The following is a 27,602-nucleotide window of genomic DNA, read 5'->3' as shown; positions in this document are numbered from 1 at the left end:
GCAAAGTATAAAAGCCATAACAAAATATCCTCCTTGTAAACACATGTTTACAAATGTTTATTAATTTTTATTTCTTTCAGCTTGATTCTAATATAATTTTCAGTTCTCTTTCTGAATGCACTCTATAATTTTAATATCCGCTCTTCTAATATCTACATTTTATTACTGTTGTTAGAAAAATAGTTTTGAATATCTATAATCCCTTTGAAAGCTTTCAAAATAAAATATTAGAAGAGACACTCAGAAACGGTGCTTACCTGAAGCAACCATGCGATGATCTTCACTGCCCTTCGGCTTGCCAGTAGTTCGGATAGCAAAGATCCGCCCATCACTAGTCCGGATGTACGTTCCTGGGGGAGAGATGGTCATAATAATTAATTGGGGGTGTGTGTGTCAAAAGAGCATTTTACAGGTATGATAAGACAGCTATTATAGTTCACAACAACAGACTTCTAGGATTCTCTGGAACAATTTTCTTGACATTGACATTGTTCTGTCTACTGGCTAGATGGACATGCCTTCAGCAACTCATCATGTTATTTTCTAAGAATGCCTCTGGAGTCTATACCAGTGGTGGTATTCTACTGGTTCGGACCGGATCGCCCAAACCGGTAGCAGAAAACATCGGTGGTCCCGCTCACTCGCCCCGGCTTTATGGCATTCCATTTAGGCCTTTTTTTTTTCCAGCCAAAAGCGCATGCGCGGAAGGCTGTACACATGCACGCGCTCACATTTGCAAACCCTTAGGGAAGGTAAACGAACCCCACCCTTGGTCTATACAGACTAGGGACATTATTGGAAGTATTAATTATGGTTGTGACTTGTGCTCTGCATTGTAACATGCTAGTTCCCGGTTACATTTACTTATTCAAAGAATATGTAAGAAGAACTTAATTAATTGGCATGCAGAATCTAGCAGCAACCAAGAAAGGTTGTAGCAATTATACAGGGACCTATAAGCAAATGGCATAAATTCCAGGTGGTTGATTCGTGATGTTTGGCTGGGTTCTACAGTTCAACATGGGCTATTTTCAAGGCAGATACATCTCTGAATGTCTCCCCGAATCTTTTCCAGGGAAGGCAGCACAATAGAAGGGCTGCCATTGTTGAAGCCATAGAGGAATTTGGTAAGGAAATATCTCTGAAATGATAACCCAGCTGGTCATGGGTTGTCTAATACCCCCAAATGAGGTTATTGGTTTTCCAACTGCATTTTGTATGGAGTTATAAAATACAAATTTTTATTCGATACAAATTCATTCACTAATAGCTCTGGTGTACAAAATACAGGTAGACCTCATTTGTTTAGCAACCAAAGTTATGGTGGTGTGGAAAAAATGACTTTACAAGTAGACCTTGCATTGATGATGATCGCAGCATGTGACTGCCCTTTGCACACTTCACCACCAGTTTCCAATAAACAGAGTTAAAGGAGAACCTGGCAGTAAAATCACAAGCCACAGTCATGGGATGTCTTGCTTAACCTGTGATGACTTGGTTAACAACTGAGTGAAAGGTGACCTAAGTCTATTGTGGTCATGTAATATTTCACTTAGCAATTGCATCACTTAGTGACAGAGTGACAGACCGCTGTGGTCGTTAAGTGAGGGCTGCCTGTAAGAGGTGAAAGAAAGGTTCTTTATAGCAGCAAAATAACTAGGCCTTATGAACAAGTTACAATCAACTCTCCTTCTGTCTCTTGTGACTATTTTTTCAAATACTATATTTTTGAAAGACCAATGATATTTAAACAAAAGGGGATTTTAAAAAGCAGCTGGCACAATAAGCAGCATCCAATATTTGGCTAAGATAGTACTGAGAGGATGAAAGCAGACTACTAAAATAAAGATTTCTGCCAAAAAATGAAATGTAATCTGTTACTTGCAAATCACACAACAACTATGTGCAGAAATCCTTACTTGGAAAGGACAAAATCTCCTTCAATTATCCTGAGAAACTTTTTCTATCTTCAAAATATCTTTATAAAAGCATGAGATGGCTAACATTACAATCTCTACTGTAATCTCAAACTACTATCACAATGTCTATATTAAAACAGGTCAATAAAGAACAAATGCATGATCAAAAACTAATAATGAATGTAGTCCATCTGAACTAAGGAAATAAATCAATCGAAATATGTTGTTAATTTGTGGAAGGAAACCACGTGGAACTTCTTTATTGTATGGAGATTTTTTTTCTCAATGGCATTTTACTTTCTGAACAAGATATGATAGAATAGAGAAGAAATAGAGAAGAAAAAGAAAAAAATAAAGTCCACCCTCATCCCACTTTACAAGCTAAAATCTGTAATGGAAAACTATCAATTACCTTTAGTCCCACGGATAATATGTATGCTTTCACCAGCGCTGATTCTTGCCTGCACATCTGTGGAAGTATTCGTACCTGGAATCACTATATCTATAATGTATAAAATAATATAATATAAATATTATAATAAAAGTAAAATAATAGGTATATGAATCACTGCATGAGGCTTCAAAGTGGATTCAATTAAAAACATTAAATAAAATAACATCTTCCAAGTATTTAGTTACCTTTAGCTGGGTATTATATAAAACACAGAACCAGTACAGGGAAGTAGGAGAGAAAAAGCTAGTTTAAAAATGATATTAATGGATAATGCTCTATATTTAACTGTTAGTTCAAGAAAATGACGAGTTAACAAAGGAGGCTGCAGCAGTGACATTTCAAATAATCTCCTTTCTCTTTTCAAGTACTTTGTGTTTTTGTAAAATGAAAAGAGAAACACATGTACAAAAATGACTAAGCCTCCAACACATTTGGTAGCTGGGTAAAATGCAGAATTTTCATTAGGCATGTTATGTCTGTATGACCAAATAGTTTTGCAAATGTTTTCTCTTTCATAATGGAAGAATATTCTCTAATTCCCCTACAGAAAATATAGGGAAGATAAACATGTAGAATGAATTAAAGTAATGTCAATTAAGTCTCATTTTAGACCTATGTTAAGACTGGGTCCTGAGCTTTAGAAATGTCTGGCTGTCCTATCTAAAACACAGCAATGAAGGGTCAATTTAAGATTCTGTTACAGAGAATTAACCTCAATATCTTCTTGTTCCCCCCCCCCCCCTATTCATTTTTGGTACAATCTCATTTCCTAAGAAAGGTAGAGTACAGTGTAATTGCCAAAGTCACTGACCTGTTGTGGTGACAATCTTCTGCACGAGGACACCAGCTCGTTGCAGGTAATTGATGGGGAAGTTAATAGCAGGATTGGAAACTGAAGCTGCTCCCATACTGCCTAAGGGGACATGACGAGGCATCATTGGAATAGGGGTGGACTGAACAGGACGTACGCTTGCCACTGGCCGGTCCTCACCTTTCAGGCTTGGCCGCCTACAAAAGCAAGGAATAAATCAACGGGATTACAGAATTCGAAAGTACCCAACAGCCCCTTTTCACAAGCAGGACCTTCTACTCAGTCGCCCTGTTTCTGCCTTAATAACTCTTCCTGGATCTTCCACAAGAAGTGGATAAGTATACTACAAAGGGATGACTATGAGCTGCCAATCACACATTAATTTCTCTACATGCAATCACCTAAGAAAGATCTTTAATAAGTGATATATTAAACAGAAATACTTTCACGTTTTCCCACATTGTGTCAAGAAATCAACAGTAATGAATTTAAAAAACATGCCTAATATCCCAGATGGGAAGTGTATATTACAAGGCCTGTGTGCTATGACCTCTATGTGCTAATGGTACTTTCAATATTGGTTTCCCCATCACAATAAGATTCTGTTCAATGCACTCTAAGTATCGACTCATTGTCTATATCAGCTTCAACTGTTCAAAGCTACTAAGATGACAATGTCCTCCTTTGTTTTACTTATGTTCTGGAGACCAGGAAAACACTGCCAAGGGGGGAGAAGTAGGAAAAACATTTTGCTACTCCTGTTTTAGCTTCATAGAAAGGAACAAGATACCCACCAGTTCCTTTGATTGAAGGCAGGAATATTTGCCAGATTCTGGTCAGTGGCTGGGTAATACTGAGCATAGGAAGGACGGGTATAAGGGACAGATGCACGCTTTTCTTCCTCATAGCTCTTTTTTGCAGCTTTTTTCTCTGCCTTGGTGAGCTTGTGCTCTTTACGATCGATTAGCAGGGACTCGTGCTGGAAAGGCTCCTGTGGTAATTAAAGCATAAGGAGGTTGCATCTGAAGCACACTGGTTTATTGAAAGTGTAACAAAACAGTAAGAAGTCAAACAACAATCCCTCCCTCCCCTGAACAATCAAAATAATCCTCCAAATGTTCTAATGAAAGAATTAGGACGATTTTGATATTATCTTATATATTAGCATTTAATCCCCCTTGATAATATCAAGAACAGTTGCTCTTATCTTTCAAAACTCTTAGAAGTACGCATTTAGAGTTATGCCACAAATGTTTAATCTAATGTAGGAATGGGAAGGAACCTTCTCCTGCATCAGGGTATTTTTTATTTATTAAACATACAGATAATTCTTGATTTACGGTAGCAAATGGGATCGAAATTTCCACTGCTAAGTAATGAAATTATAAGGCACATCTGCCTTGCTCAGTGATAGCAATCCCTGTAATTCTAGTTGCAGATGTCAACCAAATCCTATGGTTGTTAGTCAAAGCAACTTGCTGCTGACTTCCCACAACCAATACCAACAGAGAAGCCAGCAGGAAGTTGCCAAGTCCCAGCCTGCAGGGACGTCCACAAATGCCAGACCTCCATTCATATCCTAGCCTCAGTGCCTTTGGGGAAAACCCAGGTCTTCATCTACATTACGGACCCCCAAATGCTCACCAACCCTTTCATAAAAGTTTCAGGTTGTTTGATACCCTGCCCCCCCCAAAAAAATATTAGAAAATAATTTCATAAATATTATTTTAACTAACAGTACTATACAAAAACAACAGGAATGGATTGCCCCATTGATCTTTGGTGCACACGAAACGAACCAGCAGTAACGCCGGCAGCAACCCATCCCTGTCCCCCACCACCCCCAACCTATCCCATCACCACTTCTCTCCATGCACTTCAGATCTGATCTGGAGACTCCTTCAACTCTTTGGAATGTATGTGGTCATATAATGAGAGATAAAACTAAGGGATTTGTTGCAAAGGGGAAATGATATTTACCAATGAAGTAACACTGCTAAGCAATATATTAACCCTGGGCTTTCCTTGACATAAACAAGCACCTCATTATATTCCATTCCTTGAAGACATTGGATCTGATCATCATAAGCCTTTTACAATAAAACAATAAGGGACAGACATTTGAGTAATTTGAGGAGGAAACTTCTCCTGAATTTAATTTCTTGCAGGCACTATACATTCTTAATATACTTTATTAGATGTAATTTTTACAGCCAACTTATTAAAATAGCATGGATATGGGGATTTTACTTTCTTTCCTAACCTTGGTGATGAGGTGAGGGTACTTGAGACAGGCCAGCTGTAAAACAGATTCCTTGATCTTATTGGGGCTAAATGGAAGCTGGGGAGGCTCAGATTCCTCTTCCACAAAGTGCAGCAAGTTTTCCACCTCCCTCCTGGTAAAGTTCAACACTGGATTCAAATCATCCACAACACGATCTAAAGAAAATATACATTGATCACCAAAGAGGAAGAACTACAGTTCCTGCTTCATCTGCATCTCCAATAATATTCCCTTAACCTGTGATATTAGCAAATTATTGCACCTTTAAAAGGGGTGGGTGGGGTGAAGATGGGGAGAGCTGGAAATCTTATGCCAAACCTAAAAGCAAAGAGAGCTAAATTCAGAGACCAAACGAAATCTGCCTACTGAATGGCATAATCTGCCTAAGGCAAGGCACGATTTACCTGACATCCCTTGCTTGGAGATCTGACGGTCATAAATTTTCTTTTCCAAAGTGTAATCAGAAACTAGCCGGTAGATGTGGCAAGGCTTCTTCTGTCCATAGCGATATACCCGACATACTGCCTGTGCATCATGGCACGGATTCCAAGAAGCATCAAATACTATCACTCTGTTTGCACCAATAAGGTTCACACCTAAACACCCAGCTCTGGAGGGGGAAAAATGAATAGTTATTTGCCTGGGCCTGAAATGTTGCCTAGTATACTGTAAATCAAATATTAACTGGGATTTACTACTTTTGTTCAAAGCTTTATCTAAATTAATATGATGTTAGGATTGGAAGATAACAGATATATGGGGGGGGGAACTAACTAAATCCATATGGAATTCTAAACATTACTTAAATGAAGTAGATTCCATTCTCTTTCAGGATGAACACTATCTACTATTCTTCATAGTCAATCACATGTCTCTATCCTTAATAAGTCCTGGAACTTACCTTGTTGAGAGAAGGAAGAGACAAACAGAAGTGTTGCTAGGATCATTGAATTGGTTAATCAATCGTTCTCTCTCTGAGGCAGAGGTACTTCCATCCAGTCCTATGTGAGAAGAATTAGATTATTACAAGCATTTCTGGATAACTTCTATTAGAATAAAACTATGTGGGTTACAAAAAGTATGATTGTTTGAGAGAACTGATGCGATACACGAATAGGGAAAAATACATTTAAAGCTACTTGTAACCAAAACATTATTGAAAAATCTTTCAACCAATCATATAAATAAGAAGACCACATGCTTCTACCATGAAAAAAAAAATCAAGAAAAGTAGTATTTTTCAATGCTGGAGGCAAAAATCAGAAGGCCTCTGGCAGCAGTTTCTAAAAATAAAAATATTAAAAGGAATGGGTTTTCAGAAGCTTAGTCAGGTGCACAGAGTATGTTATTCCATGCATCTGGTGAAATGAGCTGTCTTTCACACAAGCCTTTTCATTATATTTGTTAGTTTGAAAAGGTGCTACCAGATTTTTTTGATATTTTTTAAGATCTTCCCAATCTCTAGAGATTGAAGAACTGTACTTACTATAATAATTCACATTTCGGATCCAATTATGGGTTCCTTGTGCATCCAAGCCTGGGGGAGAAGGCACTGGTCTTTTTGCCAAGAAATCTTCAATGACACACAATGTGGAAAGGCTTTGGCTATAAAAAGACAAGAGTTTCTTTCAGACTGACAAAAACACATAAATGCTTAACAGTACATCTTAAGTGGTAAAAGTCTAAACTCTGTCCACACTGTCAGCCAATTTTACACATGATGATTCCATGTAAGTTAACCCATCCTCACTGTCATATGCATGGGCCCAATGGAAGAATAGGAATAAGGCAACTATTTCAAATTGAAAGAAGAGGGTCAAGTTAATTGTTAATATATAGATGGCATGCAGAATAATTTCTATATTATCAACTGAAGTAACCCAACCATGGAGATATACTGAGATATAAAACTCTAGCAGAGTCTTTCCATTTTTTTCTAGTTCTTTTTCTAAATTGTTAATAGTTCTAAACTTCTCCCGCAAAAAAGTAGGCTCAGATTGTTCTATACTACATATTTTTGCTTATATCGTAAAAAGTGGTCTACAATAAAATCAACAGTATGCTAGCCAACAGAAACATAAAACATATGTTTAATTCAAAATTCTAGTTGACTGGCTTTGCTACCTTACAGAATATCATCATTTTACGAAAAGTGAAGTAAGAGTTGAAACCATGTTGAAAAATGCCTCAAAATCAAATGCAACCATAGCAAATCTTTTAAAGGTAGGAATACTAATAGAGTGCTCTTGCTAGGCCTTCTCTAGTTAGGCTGAAGCCACTGTCATTTTTAAGCATCTTTTAAGGGTAATCTTAAAAATGTAGGAACTCAACAAGGGCTTTATTATTAGTTAATCAGCAGAAATATAATGAAAATTATCTTTCTATGAGGTAATGTTTTAATGAATAGTTCAGTTGAAGTTAATAATATTTATTTATTCACACTGCTTTACAATATTGTTTAAATGTTTTCCCATAGCCTTTTTACCTGAACACCAGTAGTTTATCTCCAAGTTTCACACTTTCTTCTACTAAATGAAACAACAGCACCATCTTAGGTGAATTTTGTAAGACTCCTGTCTGATAATCACAAAGGATATCTTTAGCCTGTAGGTAAAACAGAACATCTCTCAGTGACACTTGCTATACCACAATTCAATTTATAACTCTGGATTTCCCTAATATCTTCTGTCTCCTTACAAACATAATCAGAAACAAATCCATTCATAAGCAATATAATGCTAAGTCCTTCCAAAAAATAGCAAAACATGTTTTCTCATAAAACATGTTCCTTGACAATTTCTTTATTAATCCACCTAAATACCATAATTACACGAGGATTTGATTTTAAAAACCCTAAACCTTCTCATATACTGATGAAAACTAATCAAGGAGAGAACCAACTTAGAAATAGGGAGAAATTTCCTGACAGTTAGAATCAGTGAAATGCCTTGCCTCCAGAAGTTGTGGGTGTTCCATCACTGGATGTTTTTAAGAAGAGAGTAGGCAATCAAATGATATAGGATCTCCTACTTCAGCAGGGACTGGACAGGGGATTGGACTAGAAGACCTTGAAGGCCCCTTCCAACTCTTATTCTGTTATACTACTTCTAAACTGTATGACTGTTGTGTGTTTTTAAATTATGCATTGTTATGTTTCGTTTATTTTTTGTCTGTACCCCTCTTCCCTGATTTGAGTTGTGAGCCGCCCTGAGTCCCCTTCGGGGGAAAAGGGCGGCATATAAATATAATCAATCAATCAATCAATCAATCAACTACAATTATTAAAGGTTTGTGAATCTTTTTTGAATTTTTAGTATTTCTGCATAAATACAGAAATACTTTTGGACTTGAATGAAAAGCATTAACCTTTTGCAAAAAACAAGGACTTGCATTGCAGCATAGAAAACTTATTCTTTAAACAAGTATAATGGTTTTGACTCTGTTAGTTAATTGGGTTCTCTTTATCCAGTTTTAGGACTTGTAAGGAGAACAAATCACCTTTTAGGTCATATGCAAAAATATTGACAATGCAAAGGGCTTTGTAAAGTTTTCAGCATTATAGAACTTCAATGTACAATACAATACAATAGCAGAGTTGGAAGGGACCTTGGAGGTCTTCTAGTCCAACCCCCTTCCTAGGCAGGAAACCCTATACTGTTCCAGACAAATGGCTATCCACCATCTTCTTCTTCTTAAAGACTTGCAGTGTTGGGGCATTCACAACTTCTGGAGGCAAGCTGTTCCACTGATTAATTGTTCTAACTGTCATGAAATTTCTCCTCAGTTCTAAGTTGCTTCTCTCCTGGGTTAGTTTCCACCCAATGTTCTTAGCTTCCTTCACTATACCTAAGTTGCTGGAATATCTTCTCTATATTCTTCCCATATTCTCATTCTAGTTAGATAATCCTACAAGCAAATCAATTAACAGATAAAAAAATCTCCAGATAATACAAGAATGATCAGAGAATTGCTATAGAATAATAACAACAATAAATGGTGCGATCCCATTTGAAGCTGCAATGAGTAAGATAGGAAGGCAAGGTTTTTCACAAAAATGAAAAGAGGAGTCAAAGGTAAGAAAAATACTACACAGAACTATTTCATAAATAACAATAACCTTTAAAATATTCTTCATGGGAAATGAATCCATACATAGCATGGATGTCATACATTTGTGTACAGGGAGACGTAAGACACTGCTTCAAACATCCACCATGTTCAAGAGAAAAGGAGGAAGAAGTTAAAAAAAACACTAAGAGTTTTGATTTTGGTACTCACCCATTCATACGTTACAACCTGATTGGCTCTTTCCTGAAATGGACTGAAGCCAATGCCCTGAATATACTTGCTATTGGTAGCCTCCCCAATTGTAGATGGCAGAGCATTGCTCTCTGTTTTCATTTTTATGCCCTGTGACTGGCAGCGTGAATTGGTACCAGCTGTGCCAAGGTCATCTACATCCAGATCTTGCTCGTTTGCCAAATTTTCTTTTTGCAATGCTTCATATAGAACATCAGGGTGATTCCATATCTGAAAGGATGGAAAATTACTTGACTGTTATTAACAAATACTTATTTTTTTAATTAATTCTAAGTTTTTTCATTCATGAGACTGATGACTATTTTCTTTACCTACAGTTATGGTTGTCTCACTGAAGGGGGTGAGGGTGAGCAGCAGTAATTTTACAAAATTCCAGAGGGACAGCCAAATTAGTCTCTTGCAGCAAAAGCAACAAAGAGGTTTTGTGGCCAATCTTTTAAATAAACATATAAGGTTGGGGAAGTAAGGAAAGTCTACAAGTTGGAAAAGTTTAATTTGCAAAATTATGATTAAAAATACAGATAGATTTTTAATGTCATTAATGTTGCTGTGTCCAGGTAGTCAAAGCACTCTAAATCAAAATACTCCAAGCCAAATTACAATCTAAAACTTTGTATCACTTGTAACCGGTATTCAGAGAATGTTTAGGGAGCCTTAAAAGATGGTTGTGTTCTGTAAAGGTAAAGGTTCCCCTTGCATATATGTGCTAGTTGTTCCTGACTCTAGGGGGCGGGGCTCATCTCCATTACAAAGCCGAAGAGCCAGCGCTGTCCGAACACATCTCCGTGGTCATGTAGCCGGCATGCCTAAATGCCAAAAGTGCATGGAACGCTGTTACCTTCCCATCAAAGGTGGTTCCTATTTTTCTACTTGCATTTTTACATATTTTCAAAATGCAAGGTTGGCAGAAGCTGGGACAAGTAACGGGAGCCCATTCCGTTACGCAGCGCTAGGAATTCGAACCGCTGAACTGCTGACCTTCTGATCAACAAGCTCAGCGTTTTAGTCACTGAGCTACTGCATCCCTCTTGTGTTCTGTATTATCATCATATTGTTAGAAAAAAAATAAACATTCAAGATGCAAAATGAAAAGAAAGTGATGTCTAAATAATACTAATATCATCCTAACAATTATATTTTCACAAACCCCTACACAAAATACTGCTCCCTTTTTATTAAAAACACACCTTACAACAAACACAGAAAGCTTTAAGTGGGTTCAGTCCCAGCCAGCCGCTATTGCCTGCATCACGAAACCTATTCATGAACTCAGTATAAAGAGCCCGCTGGATTTTTGACAAGCGCACTAAGATAACGTGTTCTTCCTTATAGGGAAGCTGAACTTTCAGCACATTGTGCCCTCGTCTACAGAAAAAAAAGAGAAAAGAACATTAGGAAAGAAATTCCTCAAAGTCTGCTCTCCATCCCTCTATTAGTAATGGAAAGGAGGAAGTACCAGACATCTTAGTTTAGGTATCATTATTAATAGCGTAAAAGAACAAGTGTGATCAGCACTTTGTATGTGGAGAATAATTTTCCACAGCAGATTGTTGAGCAATCTTAAGTGTTAGTCTGTAACCAAGTGAAATTTGGTTACAAATTTGGTGACATTCACAACTGAATATTTCCTTCCACATATTATACTTTGTGATGAAATTACATTTAATTTACATATTTCAAGCATTTACGCTATCAAGTTCTTGTAAGTCATTTTCATATCCCCAAATGAAAAATTCTACCAAAGCAGCCTATTATTATGAAACTAGATTTAATGGCACATGTGCTAAAATAGGACTGCTAATGATGATCTAAAATCTAAACCATCAACCTGATGAACCAAACGCTTCCCACCATCTCATTATTTAACTACTTCTTACAAAGACTGAAGAACTGGGAATGTGGCGAATGGCCTCACCTTTGTACAAAGCCTTCCAACAAGCTGTGGAGGACATGACTGCGATACCTCATTAGACGAACATCTTGGGGGGTGCTGTCAATACACTGTCCGTTCAGGATAGGGCGCTCAAACATATTACTGAATTCCTGCCGGGTACCAAGAAAGTCGGGACGTACAAAGTCTACCATACACCAATATTCAATTAGATTGTTCTGCAGAGGATAGCCAGTCAGAACTACCCTTCGCCGAGATCTGATGTTTTTCAAAGCCTGAGAGGTGCTTGCATGACAATTCTTTATCCGGTGTCCCTCATCACAAATGACCACATCCGGTCCAGGCCGGGATAAAGCTTTCTCAATTCCTGAAAGGAAAAGAAAATGTCTCCAAAGGAATCTATTCTGCCCTAGCCTCAATTGAAGTTGCATAATTATTAAGAATTGTGCTAAATCCAGTAAGGAGTTTGGAGAAAGGAAAATGAGCTGCATAGAAATTATTACTGGATATCAGAAATCTCTGCTTGTTTTCAAGGCAACATTGATAAGAGAAAGACACTGATCACTTCCCTGTCTTAGGCTAGGTAAGAATCATTTACAATTCTCAATGATATCCTTCACTGAATTCAATGGCAAGTGAAACTAGAAAATGTGTTCGTAATGAAAGTTGTTTTTTTTTTTAAAGTAGCAAACAAGTGAAAAACAGTGAGAACTGGGACAATGTTAACATCTTTCCACAAAAAGTTGCACTACAATAATGAAACATCCAGCAAAACAATTATATACGTATCAGAGAAACTCTGCTTCCAAACATTTTATGTTAATAAAGGAATTACAAATTAATTAAAGAATTCATACAAACTAGAAAATCATTTTTCTGATGAAACATGGAAATATATTTCTGAGTGCTTGGGTTTCCAAACTTGGCAACTTTAAGACTTGTGGATTTCAACTCTTAGAATTCCCTAGCCAGTCATGCTGGTGGGGAAATTCTAGGAGTTGAAGTTCACAACTCTTAAAAGTTGCCATCTTTGGAGACCCCTGCCTTAATGGATTCCTGATTTCAGAATATCTGCCTGTTCATGTGCAAATGCTAGTAAAAACAATTGTCTAAGGATTATATCATTTAAATGGAAATGAAAGATATACGTAAAAGGAGATTTGTGGATGCTCACCTTTTAAGAGCTCCTGCTGACGATCTTCTTCATCCACATCAATAATGACAGGGCCAGTTTGCTTTTTGCTTTTCTTCTTTCTGCCCGTAGCAAAGGATTTCTTCAATGAAAGTAGGCGGTACATCTCATAGCCCATCAACAGTACACCACCATCTGTCACCCACTCAGTTACCACTTTGGCACGTGCTGCAGTGGTCCTGGAAAAGACAGTAGACAAAATACAAATGGGACAATATCTATTGGTGAAAAAGGAGAATTTCACTCTGTATGTGTGTTACGTATATTCAAAGTCTATTTGGAAGTCAAGCTGGTTCAAAAAACAATGGATAGGAAAAACCTTGCTATTAACCATGGCTGTCACTAATCTTAGACTCTCAGTGAGCCTAAAGTATTTGAATTCAAACAATGTCCTTGGCTTCCGCTCACATTTTAAATACAATACTGTGCTCATTCCCGCCCCCCTGTGAGCATAATATTCTTCCTATATGCTTAATACGTCTGGAAAAGTTATTTTCTTTTTTATATTTTGTAAGAAAATAAAAGAGGACAGTACTGTAAGATTCGGAATGTGAGCAAGCTGAGATGGCAATTTAATAGATGGTATCCTACTTATTTTGGCAGCGATCCTTATTGTAACACTGAAATTAATCAGATGTTGTCATAAAGAGATCTGTACAAATTGCCAAGAGAACTTTTCAAGATCCATAAACAGGGCACAAATCCTTCAACAGCAGCAATTATAAATAACAACTCCAAAATAGAATCCATTCCCCTTACTTGTGTTCATCATTCAAAATGTGGACTTTAAAAGTGCGAGGCTGAATCTCTTTTGGGTCATAGTCAGCAGGAAGAGCTTCTGGTGCTGGAAGCCACATGTTGAACTCTGCTAACCAGTTCTGAAGAGTATTTACCTGTCAGAAAAATGGCAAGAAAGAAGAAATGGGATCCATTAATTATATATGTTATTCTACCAATATCTTAAACACTGAAAACAATTATACAAATATTTCATGGATATTTAAAATGTAGAGAGGCAAATATAGAAATTGGGGGAAATCAAAACTTGCTAAGTGTTTGTAAGGACCTTTATCCACCTAAACAGACTTAACTAAACATTTTTGTACAGCCTACTTACAGGTACAATTGCCAGGACAGTCTTTGCTTCAATATGACGGAAAAGTACTTCCAAAAAGGAGATGACTTGCAGAGTCTTGCCCAGCCCCATGCTATGAGCTAAGATGCAGCCAAACCCACTGCTGGTTTTAAATCTTTCCAGGGATTCCACCAAATTATCATACAGGAAACGAATACCACCAATCTAGAAAGAGTAACAAATGGTGTCAAAGAGATTATGGTTGGTTACTATCAAATTAGTGGTTAAGCATTCTAATTTTTAAATGCATACACACATACGCAGGCAAAAAAACCCACCCCCACCGAAGCTTACAGAAATCAATGACATGTCACAGTAGAAGACAATTTGGTGACAATTATGTACATTTCTGCAGCAGAGATTTCAATACCTGGTGAGGCTTTACTGCTCGTGCAAGTTGAGGAGCCAGATATAGGTCTTCCTCATTTGGTGGATGGTTGATGTTAATAATTACTTGTCCTGAAGCATCTAACTGATTTAGAGCATCATTCACATGGGCACCACTGCTCTCTTCAGTATTATCATCATCGCCTTCGTTGCCAGAATCACTGCTGTCTACAATATGGAGGGCTTCATCGTCTCCTGAACTTAATTCTATCACTTCTGCAAGACAACCAGATGTAGAGGATTAGCATATCCATTATATTTTATAGCTAAATATGTAAGGTGACTTATGCCCCTCTGTCTTCATATTTTATACTCTAGGAAAAACTGGAAAAAGTAAATAATAAAAATAAAAACGAAGTATGAAAGTAGTATTGGCTGATTCTGATTAGTACTGAGTTACTGAACACTTTGTAATTATTTGATATAGCATAATTATGCCGAGTCAATTTCTTAAAAATTTAGATGTTTGTAAAAATGTTTTTCAAATTGGGAATGTTAGAGGGAGTTACTGATTATTAGAATTCTTAACAAATAACATTTATTTGTTGTTTTTTTAATCCTACTGACTGCAACATATAAAGATGTTGGAAGCCATAATGCGGAAATAAATTTTTCCATATGTTCTTACCATCTTTAATGCTGTGGAGTCTTCCTTTGGAGTCGTCCTCACTACCACTGCTGGTGCTGTCTAAGCAGATGACCTCTTCATTTAACACTTGGGGGGGAAGCTGAGCAACTTCTGCAGTTCTTAAAGCAATTTCCTCTAAAACCAAAGCAATAAACTCAGTACATAATGGATGGAAAGAAAAGGAGACTAAAATTGTTCTCACTTCAATTCAATCCTACTATCAATGTTTGATACCACAGAAGTATCCTAGTTGTACCAAATTTGATACAACTGATTATATAAGAAGCTACTCTAACATGCTTCAAGTAATGCTTTGCCTGACGTTAACTAGTACTTCTCTTACTGCATTCTAATTTATTTTGGTAGAGTAAACTCATGAGTCTCTATTTCAGACTCCAATGTTAGAAGAACGCATTGTTCAAACTATTATCAGGACATTTAAAATCAGTTTGAAAAATGTCATTATATCTGGAATCAATAGTATAAAACTGAAAATTAATTAAACATGCATATTTCCATTTATATTCAACATTTAAAATATGATAGAAGTGTGGACATATGCCCTTCCTCTACTCCAAACATAAGTACAGTGATCTAAACATAGCAAACAACTTTCTTTTGGGTTTGTCTTCAATAATTATTAGTACAAATGACTGCAATTTGACTATATTAGCATGCCCTGAACTTGTTCTATGCTGCAGCGCATCTAAACAAAATCTGAACAAATGAAACAGAATTTGTAAGATTTGTTGTCAGGACTTTTGCAGTTTGAAGATGAGCAGCAAGTTTGGCTATTTTTTTTTTCAAATTGCAGAGACTCTTTCTTCATTTGCTAGCATGAAAAGTAAATTCTTTCCATGGAGCATTTTGAATGTCATCCAGATTACACAGAACAGGTGCAAACAAAATCTGTTTGCTCATTAGTCCTGCTGCATTGTTGCTCAGCATTGAGAAGACCACCCACCCACTTACTTCCTTGCTCCAAATTTGAAAGAGGATAAGGAAGCAGAACAGAAGACTGTCCATACTGTAATTCTAAAAGTACCACGGAAAGGAGTCAGAGGATGAATAGACAGGTCATATCAGTCACGGTGTAATGCCTCCTAAGGCCAGTTTGAAATTATGGATATTGGAAAACATCCAAAGCTTTACTACAAGCATTTGCATATATGGCTCTATTTTAATGTGGTCTAAATCTATTACAGGTAATGCTATTTCACTGGGATGACATACAGATAATCCTTGCTTAATGACTGCCCTGTTTAGGGACTGTCTGAAGTTATGATGGCACTGGAAAAAAAAAGTAACTTTGATTTTTGCACTTATGACCGTTGCAGCATCCCACGAACATGTGATTGCTAGATGCACATTTTACTACCAGCTTCTGACAAGCACATTCAGTGTAGAAGCTGGCAGTAAAGTTGCAAATCATGATCATGTGATGTCTTGCTTAACTGCCATGGGTGATTCACTTAAGGAGCACACTGCTTAGTGACAGAGTTGCCAGCCCCAATTGTGATCATTAAGCAAGAACTATCTGTATATTTTTAGCCTCTTCACAAAGTTTAGAGAGATTTTAAAATGTTGGAATCCAGTATTTAAGAGGAATTAATAAAAGAATAGCTCACTTAACATAGAGAAGACACCAGGTCTTCATTCCTCCCTATTCTCCTCAGTAAGGGATAAAAAGGAATGGGACACTTTTGAATTCACGAAATCTGGAACAATTACTAATGGGCTTTAAGATACTGTACATTTTCTATAAATCTAAGTAACAACTTTGATCAAAATGCAGCTGAGACAAATAAATACAAGAAAAATTGTTTAAGCTATGAATTCATTGATTATATTTATATGTTATTGTTATATTTATATGTTTTTAGAAATATCATTTTTCAACATTATATGTGTGTGTGTGTGTGTGTGTGTTGTGTGTGTTTTATTTGTGCTGATAAATAAATAAAGGGAGACTAGTATAGATCTATTTAAAGCTCTCATCAGCTAGCCATACCCTTGCTGGGAATCGAACCTGTGCTCTATTGCCTCTTAGGCAGATGTGTTAACCACTGAGCTACAGAGCTCGACTCAGGTTTCTGTCTGGATGGTCTCTTGTGATGAGCCGAAGGACAGAGAATGGAAGTAGTGATCTTCCTCCCATATTTGGGCATACCAGGGTTTGTGACTTTAAATATAAATATAAATATATATATGGCTTGATCCTGAGGAATATCAGAGGTTAAAAAACTGTTCTTAATGGATTGGCTGTGAAATTGTGATTGAGAAGAACAAGGAAAATATTAAAGAAGTATGGAGTTTTCATGACTAATATTCAGAGAGGGAACTGATAAATACGCAGAAAAAATAACTGAGTTTGACTTATTTGTGTGGTAGAAAGCATGGTTTCCAAGAAAGCTAAAATAATGGAAACAATAGAACAAAACTGTTTATGAGAGGCAAGTGCAGCAACACGTAGTTAGAACCAATTTTTCTACCTAACTAAAAATGCTGTTGTTAGGCCTGCTCTATTAAAAATGACTAATTTTTACAATATTTTCATAATTCTTTTAAGGAAGTATTATCTTTATCACTTCCCTGAATGGCATATTAACACAGAAATCATTTTCTACTATTAATATGATACATAATTCAGATATCAAAAGGAAAAAACTTATTAGAGAAAAATAGACACGCAGCGATTCACAAAGGTACTTATGAGTTACTTATGACAGTACTTATAGTGTCCTTTTTTTTCTTGCCCAGGGAGGGGGGGGGGTCAAGCAGGGCATGAATGTAAGAATAAAATAAACACTATGGAACAAAGTTAGTATGCTGCCAGGATTAAGCATTATTATTTGTTACATCATGCTTCAGTTCAGCTTTTGGTTCAATACTTTGTGTAAAGTTCACCTGGGAGAAACTCTAAAGGTACAGTGGGGATGCTGGCTTGGTAATCCTTCCTTTGCTGCTCCAGCCGTTTTCTTCTTTCCAGTTCCTCCTGTTGTGCTGCTTTTGTCACAGCCTCCAACTGGTCTTCCCGCAGCAGTTTTCTGAATGCAGAAATTCAGGAAAAAAATCATTATTTTCAAGAAATATATCAATGCAGTTTCAATTTGGTCATGTCAATGGCAAATAAAATTTACTTGCTCTTTGTTGAGCAAAGAAAAAGACAAGAGTCAGCAAAACTAGCTATTTTTTACTTGTAGGTGGAAGGCAAGTGCCACTGTATATTCCATGAACTGGGAAGGTGGTGGTAATATTAGTTTTTAGCCTAGTGCATAAGAGTAAAATGAAACTAAGGAAGTTGCCAGTAAATAAGTACCTACATTGTTCTGTACCATTAAGGACAGGTGAGAGTTTAAGGTAACAATAGAACAGAATGTATGTGTGAAAAGGAGATGTCACCTTGTCTGGTAACTAAATGTCAGCAAGCAACAAATAACCAAGCAAGCTCGGAGAGCATCAAGGCTTCCACAGTTTAAGGCAAAGCAAGTTAGAAGATAATGGACAATTGCTTTATATGTCAGTTGCATTCTAGTTACAAAGAAGTGGAAAACAACACATGCTTAAAAACAGAGCAATAAAAAACATATATTGGAGGCAAGCATGGAATTGAGCAAGAAGACCCTTGATGCTGCTGTTTAAGTGCTGATGTATGATGTTAAGAGGGAAGTTAATTATTACTTGATCCCAACTGTCTGGGCAATTTCCATCCAGTTTCCCATCGTTCCTTCTTAGGGAAGAGGATAGAGAACATGGTTGTTTGGCAGCTTCAGAAGGTCCTGGATGATATGGATTATCTGGACCACTTTCAGTCAGGATTCAGGCCCAGATATGGGATGGAAATGATAACATTTGTTGATGATGAGAGCAGGATGGGGATAATGCAACCATCCTTGCTCTCCTTGATCCCTCAACAGCCTTTGATACCATCAGCTATGGTATCTTTTTGGGCTGGCTGCAGGGTTAGGGTTGGATAGTGCTGTTTTGCATTGGTTTGGCTCCTTTCTCCAAGGCCGGTCCCAACTGGTATTAATAAGATGTTGTTCAGCCTATGGCCACTCTTCTGTAATGTGTCACAGGATTCAGTACCCTCTCCACTCTTTTTTAACATTAACATGAAGCCACTGGGTGAAATCATTCACCACCAGGGGTTGAGATTGACCATTGGCTTTGCTTGGAGAGTCCAAGCATGGGATACCCAAGCTAGGAAGTCCCAGGGAGGGCAACATAATCATCCAAGATGCGCAGAGTTGCAACAACCCTCTGCAACACTCTCCTCCCAAAAGATTCCTCTGCTGCAGCATAGGAGTCAATGCGGTAATGCTTAATGAACAGAGTCAGAAACGACCAGGTAGCCGCTCTGCAGATCTCTTCCACAGGAGCTTGTGTCGCCCCCGCAGCCATGGTGGCTGCACTCCATGTGGAATGAGCTGTGAGTCTAGGGTGATACCATCTTGCCCTGGTGCTGGTAAGCCAGTTTGATACAAGCCCTCAACCACCGACCGATGGTGGACAGTGAGACCTTGCGTCCCATGGAACCTGGTTGAAAAGAGATGAGAAGAGATTCGGAATGGCGGAATTCCTCTGTCCTCTTGATGTAGCAGCGAACGTCCAGCTTGCACCAAGCTCGTTCCTTGGGTTGCTGAGGGTGAGGGCAGAGGTTGGGAAGTACCACTTCCTAAAATCTATGGAACAGAAAGTTAATCTTTGGCATAAAAGCCGAATCTAGCCGGAGGGTGACCCGGTTGACATGAAAAATGCATAAGTCCTCATAGACGGAAAGAGCAGCCAACTTTGACACCTTCCTAGCTGACATAATTGCTATAAGAAAGGCCGTCTTCAGAGTCAGATGATGAAGACCGATGGAACGTATAGGCTCAAATGGTGTCTTGGTCAGGGCCCTCAGAACAAGCGGGAGGGCCAAGGTGGGGAACCTGTGTACCTTGGGAGGGCACAGATTGGAGGCCCCCTTGAGGAAACTTCTCACCTGAGGGTGCTGCCCCAAGGAAACAGTTGAATGTCTAGCTAGAATGGTAGAAACTTGCCGGCGGAGGGTGTTAGTGAACAGGCCTTTATCAAACCCTGCCTGCAAGAAGTCCAGCAGCTGTGGGATGGATGCCGAAGTGGGCACTATTTATAGTGTCCTACACCGGAAGCTGCCCAAGTGGCGTCATAGATCCGAGTTGTAGACCGATGTCGGGATGCCTGGATGGTACGAATGACCTTGTCAGAGAGACTGTCCTTCCTCAAGAGGTCCCTTTCAAGTGCCAGACGGCCAGCTGGAGCCAGCTGGGATCCGGATGCACTATGGCTCCTTGGCTGAGGGAGAGCAGCTCCTGAGGTATCCTCCATGGTCTGCGAATGGAGAGACTGCCAAGGTCCATGTACCACGATCTCCTGGGCCAGTGAGGTGCTACTAGGGGAACCTCCACTTCCTCTGACAAGATTCTCCGAACCAGCTGTGGGATGAGAGGCAGCGGCGGGAAGGCGTACAAAAGACCCCTAGGCCAGTGGCATCTCAGAGCTTCTATTACCTCCGCTTGCGGGGTGGCATATCTCGAGAAGAATCTCAGGAGTTGCAAGTTGTCTGGACTGGTGAACAGATCGACCACCGATAAGCTGAACCTGACGGTCAGTTGATGGAAGGTTGCCAGATGAAGATGCCACTCTGCATTGTCGATGGTCATCCGGCTCAGCCAGTCCGCTCTCACATTGTCCACTCTGAGATGTGGTCTGCCCGCAAGGAGGTCAGATGCTGTTCCGCACACTGACCCAGAGCCTCCACTTCCATCATCAGGGCTCTGGACTTGGTGCCCCCTTGGCGGTTGATGTGGGCCTTTATCGCTATATTGTCTGTGATCACCAAGACATCACAACCCACAATGTCCCTTCGAAAGTGGCGTAAGGCCAGCCTCACTGCCCTTAACTCTAACCAATTTATGTTGTGTGCAGCCTTGTTTGGTGACCACTTGCCATGTGTCACTTGCTCCTGGAAGTGGGCTCCCCATCCCTGGAGACTTGCATCTGTTGTGACTACCAGACGGTTTGGCTCCTGGAAGTGGCAACCTCTCATCACTGCACTGGATTCCCACCACTGAACTGTCTGACATTTGGAGGCAGTCTGACCCATCTGAAAGAGTTGCTGGCTTTGGCCCGCTGAATAGGCAGAAGGAACCATTGCCGTTCCCTCACATGAAGACGTGCCCAGGGAACGATATTTATGCATGAAATCATGAGTCCCAAAATTTGTGATAGGGACACGAGGGACGTCAACTGGTTCACTCTTGCCTCCCGTGCCTGGATGATGAGGTTGCGCCTGCAGTCCAGTGACAGGAACACATGGCAGCGATCGGAGTCTATGAGTGCTCCGAGATGTAAGATGCGGAGCACAGGTGTCAGCTGACTCTTTTCTCGGTTCACCGAGAACCCGTGATTCTGTAAGGTAGAGATGGTGACTCAAATGTCTCTGAGCGCTTGGTTGGTGGACGCTGATTGAATCAAGATATCGTCTAAGTAACAAAGAAGACATATTTGGCGCAACCGCAGATGGGCTGCTACGATTGCCAGTATCTTCATGAAAGTCCTCAGTGCTGATGAAAGTCCGAACGGCAGAAATTTCTACTGGTAATGCTTGCCGTCGTAGTGGAACCTGAGGAACTTCCTGCGGGACCTGCGGATCAGAATATGCAGGTAAGCCTCCTTCAGGTCGATGGAGGTCAACCTGTCCCCTCGCCTGATGCAACCTAGGATGGTCTGTAAGGATTGCATCTTGAAACGCTTGTAGGCCAGATGCCGATTTAGGTTCTTGAGGTCCAAAATGGCCCTCCATCCCCCAGAGCTTTTGGGAACAAAGAAAAGAATGTTGTAGAACCCCCTCTTTTCCTGCTCTATGGGAACTGGTTCTATGATGTGTATCTGGAGGAGATGCAAGATCTCTGCCTGCATGAGTTGTCTTTTGGGGAGGGAGGCGGGGACTGGGCAGAGGACGAAGGTCCGTGGGGGGAGGAACTCCAAGGTCAGGCCCAGCCTGATCGTATTGAGAACCCAAGCGTCCGTTGTGATCAACTCCCATTGGGTGGCGTAAAGTTGGAGACAGCTGCCTATGGGAGATCCCATTGGTGGTCACTTGGACCTACGGTAGGAGCGGTTGTTGGAACTGCCACAAAAGGGGCGTTGGAAGGACTGCTGCTGTTGACCCTTATCCTTGAAAGTTGACCTGTCCTGGCTACGGTCACTGCCCTGGGGAAAGGATCTCTGATAGGAGGGACCCGCACCCAAAGAGTCATTCCCCCGAAAGGACTGATTCCGAAAAAAGGAATTATTCTTCCTATCAGCCTTCCTGGCAGTAGACAGAAGCACCTTCCATTTATCCTTGGTCTCGATTAAGAATTTGTCTAATGTTTCATCAAACAATTGCCCTCCATTAAAGGGAACGGAAGCAAGCTTCCACTTCGACTTCACGTCTGCCTGCCAGTGACGAAGCCACAATAGACCTTGTGAGGTCACATTTGAAGCCAGAGCTCGGGAGTCTAATTTGGCAGCATTGAGGGAAGCATCAGCCGAATACTCCACAGCTGCTATAATTTTGTTAAGATCATGCATCCATCTTGAACCCTCTGAGGGGGGATTCAAACTCAACTGCCTCAGCCAAAGCACTGAGGCTCGAGTAAAGAATGAAGCCGATGTAGAAGTCTTAATGGACCAGGCAGCCACCTGGTGGGCCTTGTGACATGCTTTCTCAGCTTTTTTGTCCTCAGCCTTGAGCCCTTCAGGGAGGTCAGCCGGCAGGATGGAATTGGAAGTGAGGGATATCACTGGAGCCTCCACCTGTGGAAGCTTCAAAATATCCTCCAAATTATTCTCCACAGAGTAGAGGTGTTTGTCAGCCCCATTAGGGTTGGTCAGTGATCCTGGCTGCGCCCACTGGGGCTGCACCACATTCACAAACAGCTCAGGCACCAGAACTAAGTCCTGCGCAGGAGCGTTTTCTTTGAATAACCTCTGTTTAGGATCCTGGGTCCCAGAGGTGGCTGGAGCCCCCTGAATGGGAGTAACTTCTTGAGTAGAGGCCTTCGCCTTGTGCAAGATTGCCTTAAAGAGGGAAGGCCTGAATAATCCAGTGAAGGCAGGTTTATCTGGGAGGGGAGTCTTGTCTTCTGGGAGCTCCTGTTCCCCAATGTTATCATCCTCTAATATAGATTCCTCCATGGCAATGGAAGTGCCTGGAGAAGGAGGTCCCTGTGTCTGCCCACTCTGGCCAGGTTTGTGACTAGGCTTGGCAGTGGAACTTTTAGCAGCCTGTTTCTTTCTAGAAATTCCAGAAGCAATGCCCCTCTGAATAGCCTGTTCTATAACTCTCTGCATTTCAATGGATAGATTTGGACCCTGATCTTCAGCAGGCTGGGGTCTACTTGCCCTTCACCTGTCTGTGCATCCTGAGGGATCAGAATCCTCCTCCACCATGACAGACTCTAAGGGGCAACATTCCTCTTGCATTGAGGAAGAATCAGGATAACACAGAGAGGCTGCAGGAGAGGGAGCATGGGATCCCTCATCTACCAATGAAGGTGATATGGCCCTTGGTGGAGAAGGTTGGGGGAGAGCTCCTGCCCTTGGAGTAAGGGACTTGGATCACGGGAAGGTTCCCCAGAGGATAGGGATAGCCTTCGAGCCCTTTCAAATGTCTTTTCTAGAGCCTTATGTCTGCGGGCCTCAGCTTTGGATAGGGCCTTGCCGCCTCTGGAGTTAGGGATCCCCTTCCCCTTGGTGCCCCTACTGCCCTGTTCCACCACAGAGGGGTCTGGCCTACTGCATTTTGGCGAGGGAGCAGGATGTTCCGCTGGCGCCCTCTTGTCCCTGTCAGCTATGGTGTTCTTCAGCTGGATCAAAGACTGACTCTCACAGCCCTTCAGGGAGACTCTGCAGGCAGTAGGTTGGCACCGGCGCAAGCTGGAAGCTGCTGTGCGCTGCGCAGATATGTCCGTGGGACAGGAATATGACCAAGCAGCCAAAATTCTCCTAGGCCTCAATAGAAGTGTTCCTGAGGAAGGAGGCCTTGCCGGAGCCCCGAACGAAGGCCAACGACTCCCTCACAGCAATCTGCAGGCTGGGAGGAAAAGCGCAGCAACTCCAAACGGCCAAGAGTGAAAGCACGTGAAAATGCTTTTAAAATGGCCACCACGCTTCTCGGATGTTCAGGGAGCTGTCAGGCATAAACCGGAGCCTCCACCGAGGACTCCGGCAGCCGCAGTTAGTTGAGGAGACAACTGGGGGAAAAGGAAGCCTCCTATCTTCCCCCGCGTTCGCCAGCAGTCGCTGGACAAATGCCCCGACAATCGCAGGCTCCGTAGTGACGAGGAGCCTGGAAACCCTCAAACCTCACCAGCAATTTTAAATGGCTCGAATATTTTTTCCTAGCACTAACTCTCAGTTGAAGACAAAAATAAGAAAGGTGCTAAGCTAACTAATGGAGAGTCCCAGTCTATTCGCACAAGAACTGAGGAGCTCCCCAAAACGTGTCCGAACTGGGCTGGACTGAGTTTTTGAACTGAACCTAGGAGGAGAGGAGGCGTGGTTAAGAATTTCAACTCAGTCCTTAGGCGAATAGACTGAATTTAACCCATGCTTGAACTCTCCAAGCAGCACACAGGAGAAATACCATATTTTTCACACTATAAGATGCACCGGACCATAAGACGTGCGTTAGCTTTAGAGGAGAAAAACAAGGGGGGGGGGAATCTGGCTTGTCAGGGCTCCACTCTGTTGCGCCCACCACCAGTCAACTGAACTGAACTGTTGCTACCACCGGGGAACACTGGAGCCTTTGCTGATGAGCAACTGATTGGCAGTTGGATCGGCCTCCTGGAATAGTGCTGATCAGCTGTTCTAGGGGGTGGGGATCACTGCCGAACTTCCAGTTTGCGTGTTGGGATGTTTTTGTCCCTCCAGAGAGAAACCTGAAAGTCAGAAAACGGGCCATTTCCAACCTCCAGAGGACCTGCAGGAGAGGCCGTTTTCATCTTTCCAAGGCTCATAGAAAGCCTCTGGAGCCTGGGGAGGGCGAAAAACGGGTCCACCATGCCATTGCGCAACAAATGCCAGGGGGCACATACGCGGGAGGCACGCGGGCATGCTTGGGAGGAGGGCAGACAAGCGCCCCCGCCCCCCCTCTTGCTTTTGGCACCCGATGGCAAAAAGTTAGCCATCACTGACCAATATTATCCATTGTATCACTGGAGTAGAAACAATGGAAACACAGCTGTATGTGCTCCATGGGACCATCTAATTTCACTATTCTGCCACTCAAAGTATTTACCTATTATGGGAACATATGGAAGGCAAATAGAGTAGAATGCTTGCAGGAACTAAATTTGCAGCATTTTGTCACTTGAGACATTACTCTATCCAGGCAAAGGTAGGGTAGCCAAAGTAGCTCATTGGGGAAAGAGTTGAGCATAAGTGAAAACAAAGCAGGGACATGTTCAAAAGACAAATAGGCTTGGTCCAAGTGGATCAGATCAGGCACATGGGTCAGAAATGTCATATCACCAGTATAAAGGGAAAGGGATCAACTCTTTCATAGGGTATTACAGAAACTGAAATCTCAGTACAGTTATGATCAATTTTCTTCCCTGGAGCCAGGAAACCAGTTTCTTAGAACAATTATCCGAGATGCCTGCAATATTTCCTCACCAACTGGATTTTAGTTCAACTTTGTCTAGTGCTCTTGAACACAGACCATCGTAAACCTGGATTCAGAAATTGTGCCTGAATATCGTGTCAGTAAGTATTAAAACTCTAAAATATTTTTTAGAAGCATCTTTACCTTATGTTCCTCCTCATGTGAGAAGGTTTCTGAGCCCTCTTCTTTTTGGTGTCCTCAGAGGCCAGGCTCTGGTGCTGATTCTGCAACAGTTTCTCTGCCTGTTCACTCTGAGATGAGGTAGTTGAAGTAGAGTGCTGCCATTCTCCATCCTCCCCATGTTGAACAAGATCACTTTCAAAAGGTGCTTCACGGGATTGATCTGTAAAGACAATGTTAGAGTAAATTGTGAGTAATTTCCTTTCTTTTCACATTTGTAACAAACATGGATCTTACTGAAAGAACAAATGATTTCTCAATCATTTGACCATGTACTTCGCGTTTACTTCCATCTATTGGAAATGCTGATGAAACAAAACGCTCCAAATTCTTTTGTGAACCTCTCATATACAACCACAAAAGTTCTGATATCATGTCAAACCACAGCTGGTCCTTGACACAATAAACATTATGTAACTCCCGCAGCAAATAATTTCAGTGTTGGTCAAGTATTGCTTAGTGAACAAACTGTAACAGAGCAGATTCTTACAGGAAAAGACAGGAAACGCCCGTTTGAACAAAGTATCTTGGATAGTTAATGTAGCAAAAAGGCTATTTTTTAAATACATAATCAAATAGCAGCTTTTGGAAAATGTTTCAGTGAAACTCCATGAAACATAAACAACATGGATGGAATGCTACTGCTTCGGTGTTGTGGCAGCTCAACTTTCCTCCTTCTCTGTTTTTCCAACTATTTATGATTAGTTTAGTATGAGTGCATGGAAGATACCCATGTTCCACAAACATTGTTTGAAAGACCATGTGTTAGTATAAATCCAGATGTGTGTAGAAGACCAAGTTTATCTATATTTGTCAAAAGTCACTGTGTACCAAAACACTCTTTTAAAAACAGTGTTACTTCACACTGCTTTTTCAGAGAACTCTCTCTGTTCTGGCAAAGCCCTTTAAAAGAAATGAATTGAAAGCAAATAGCTGCTATTTTACATTCCCCTAAGTAAGAAGCATATCTGAACCAAAACTGACCCTCCTGGTTTTTTTTCCTGGAAGCACAAGTCAGGTCACATTGTGAACTTGATACATTTTCTAAGACAGGGACTTTAAGGATTCACGTGGAGTGAAAATGTCAAAACAAATGAGCTCATGCTCATTTAACTAGGGAACTCCTAGTACTGACAACAGGTTTTGGTTTCCTTGAATTTTCTCACAGTTGTTTATATCAAGTAGCATTGTTCCAACATATCATATCAACCAAGGTTTCATCATACGATATGCAGCATTTTTACCCCACTGGCTTTTCTGCTTCATTCACAATTATGTAACTGGATCAAAAGAGTGCTAAAATAGGGCAATAGGAAGTGGTAATAGCAGTCCATGTGATTTCATTCTGCAGGCTGAGTCATCATACCAATGATTTCCCCAGAATTAAAAACAAAGGCATAATTCATGCAGAATTCAAAAGGCTGAAAAATCAAGCATTAGTGAGAGGAGAGAGAGAAAGTCATAATTCACAGACATTTGCTAAAACCTTTGTGCTGCTTATACGCATATTTTCAACAAAATTAAATAAAAACACTGATTTAGCAGAATATTAGATTGGGCATCTCCGGTATAGCCTTGCCCTTCGACTATATGAGATGATGATATAGCAAATATTTTCTGTGTTTCCAGCTTATTAGATTGTTGTTGTTGTTGTTGTTGTTGTTGTTGTTGTTTAGTTAATCTTTGGTGAGATTCACAGCCTTTGGGGCTGGTTGGTAGC

The 27,602-nt window shown here is 40.5% G+C and overlaps 1 protein-coding gene across 4 annotated transcripts in view; it reads right to left on the bottom strand.

Moving 5' to 3' along the window:
- RAD54L2 (RAD54 like 2) overlaps positions 1 to 27,602 on the bottom strand; it is a 68,732-nt gene that overhangs the window by 7,354 nt on the left and 33,776 nt on the right. For all 4 annotated transcript variants that reach the window (XM_032209906.1, XM_032209909.1, XM_032209910.1 and 1 more), the window contains exons 3-21: positions 25,847 to 26,045; positions 17,929 to 18,068; positions 15,022 to 15,156; positions 14,377 to 14,609; positions 13,989 to 14,171; positions 13,631 to 13,764; positions 12,854 to 13,050; positions 11,704 to 12,046; positions 10,976 to 11,153; positions 9,747 to 9,998; positions 7,954 to 8,072; positions 6,955 to 7,073; positions 6,370 to 6,469; positions 5,873 to 6,078; positions 5,448 to 5,623; positions 3,979 to 4,175; positions 3,185 to 3,381; positions 2,332 to 2,421; positions 258 to 350 (exon numbers count right to left, since the gene is read on the bottom strand). In XM_032209906.1, the coding sequence (XP_032065797.1) occupies positions 258 to 350; positions 2,332 to 2,421; positions 3,185 to 3,381; positions 3,979 to 4,175; positions 5,448 to 5,623; positions 5,873 to 6,078; positions 6,370 to 6,469; positions 6,955 to 7,073; positions 7,954 to 8,072; positions 9,747 to 9,998; positions 10,976 to 11,153; positions 11,704 to 12,046; positions 12,854 to 13,050; positions 13,631 to 13,764; positions 13,989 to 14,171; positions 14,377 to 14,609; positions 15,022 to 15,156; positions 17,929 to 18,068; positions 25,847 to 26,045 (3,291 nt within the window). The remainder of the gene's footprint in view (positions 1 to 257; positions 351 to 2,331; positions 2,422 to 3,184; positions 3,382 to 3,978; positions 4,176 to 5,447; positions 5,624 to 5,872; positions 6,079 to 6,369; positions 6,470 to 6,954; positions 7,074 to 7,953; positions 8,073 to 9,746; positions 9,999 to 10,975; positions 11,154 to 11,703; positions 12,047 to 12,853; positions 13,051 to 13,630; positions 13,765 to 13,988; positions 14,172 to 14,376; positions 14,610 to 15,021; positions 15,157 to 17,928; positions 18,069 to 25,846; positions 26,046 to 27,602) is intronic.

Source organism: Thamnophis elegans, chromosome 2 (genome assembly GCF_009769535.1).
Source record: "Thamnophis elegans isolate rThaEle1 chromosome 2, rThaEle1.pri, whole genome shotgun sequence".
NCBI lineage: Eukaryota > Metazoa > Chordata > Lepidosauria > Squamata > Colubridae > Thamnophis > Thamnophis elegans.
The sequence above is the reverse complement of the archived record's forward strand: the minus strand, read 5'-3'. Positions and strand labels throughout refer to the sequence as shown.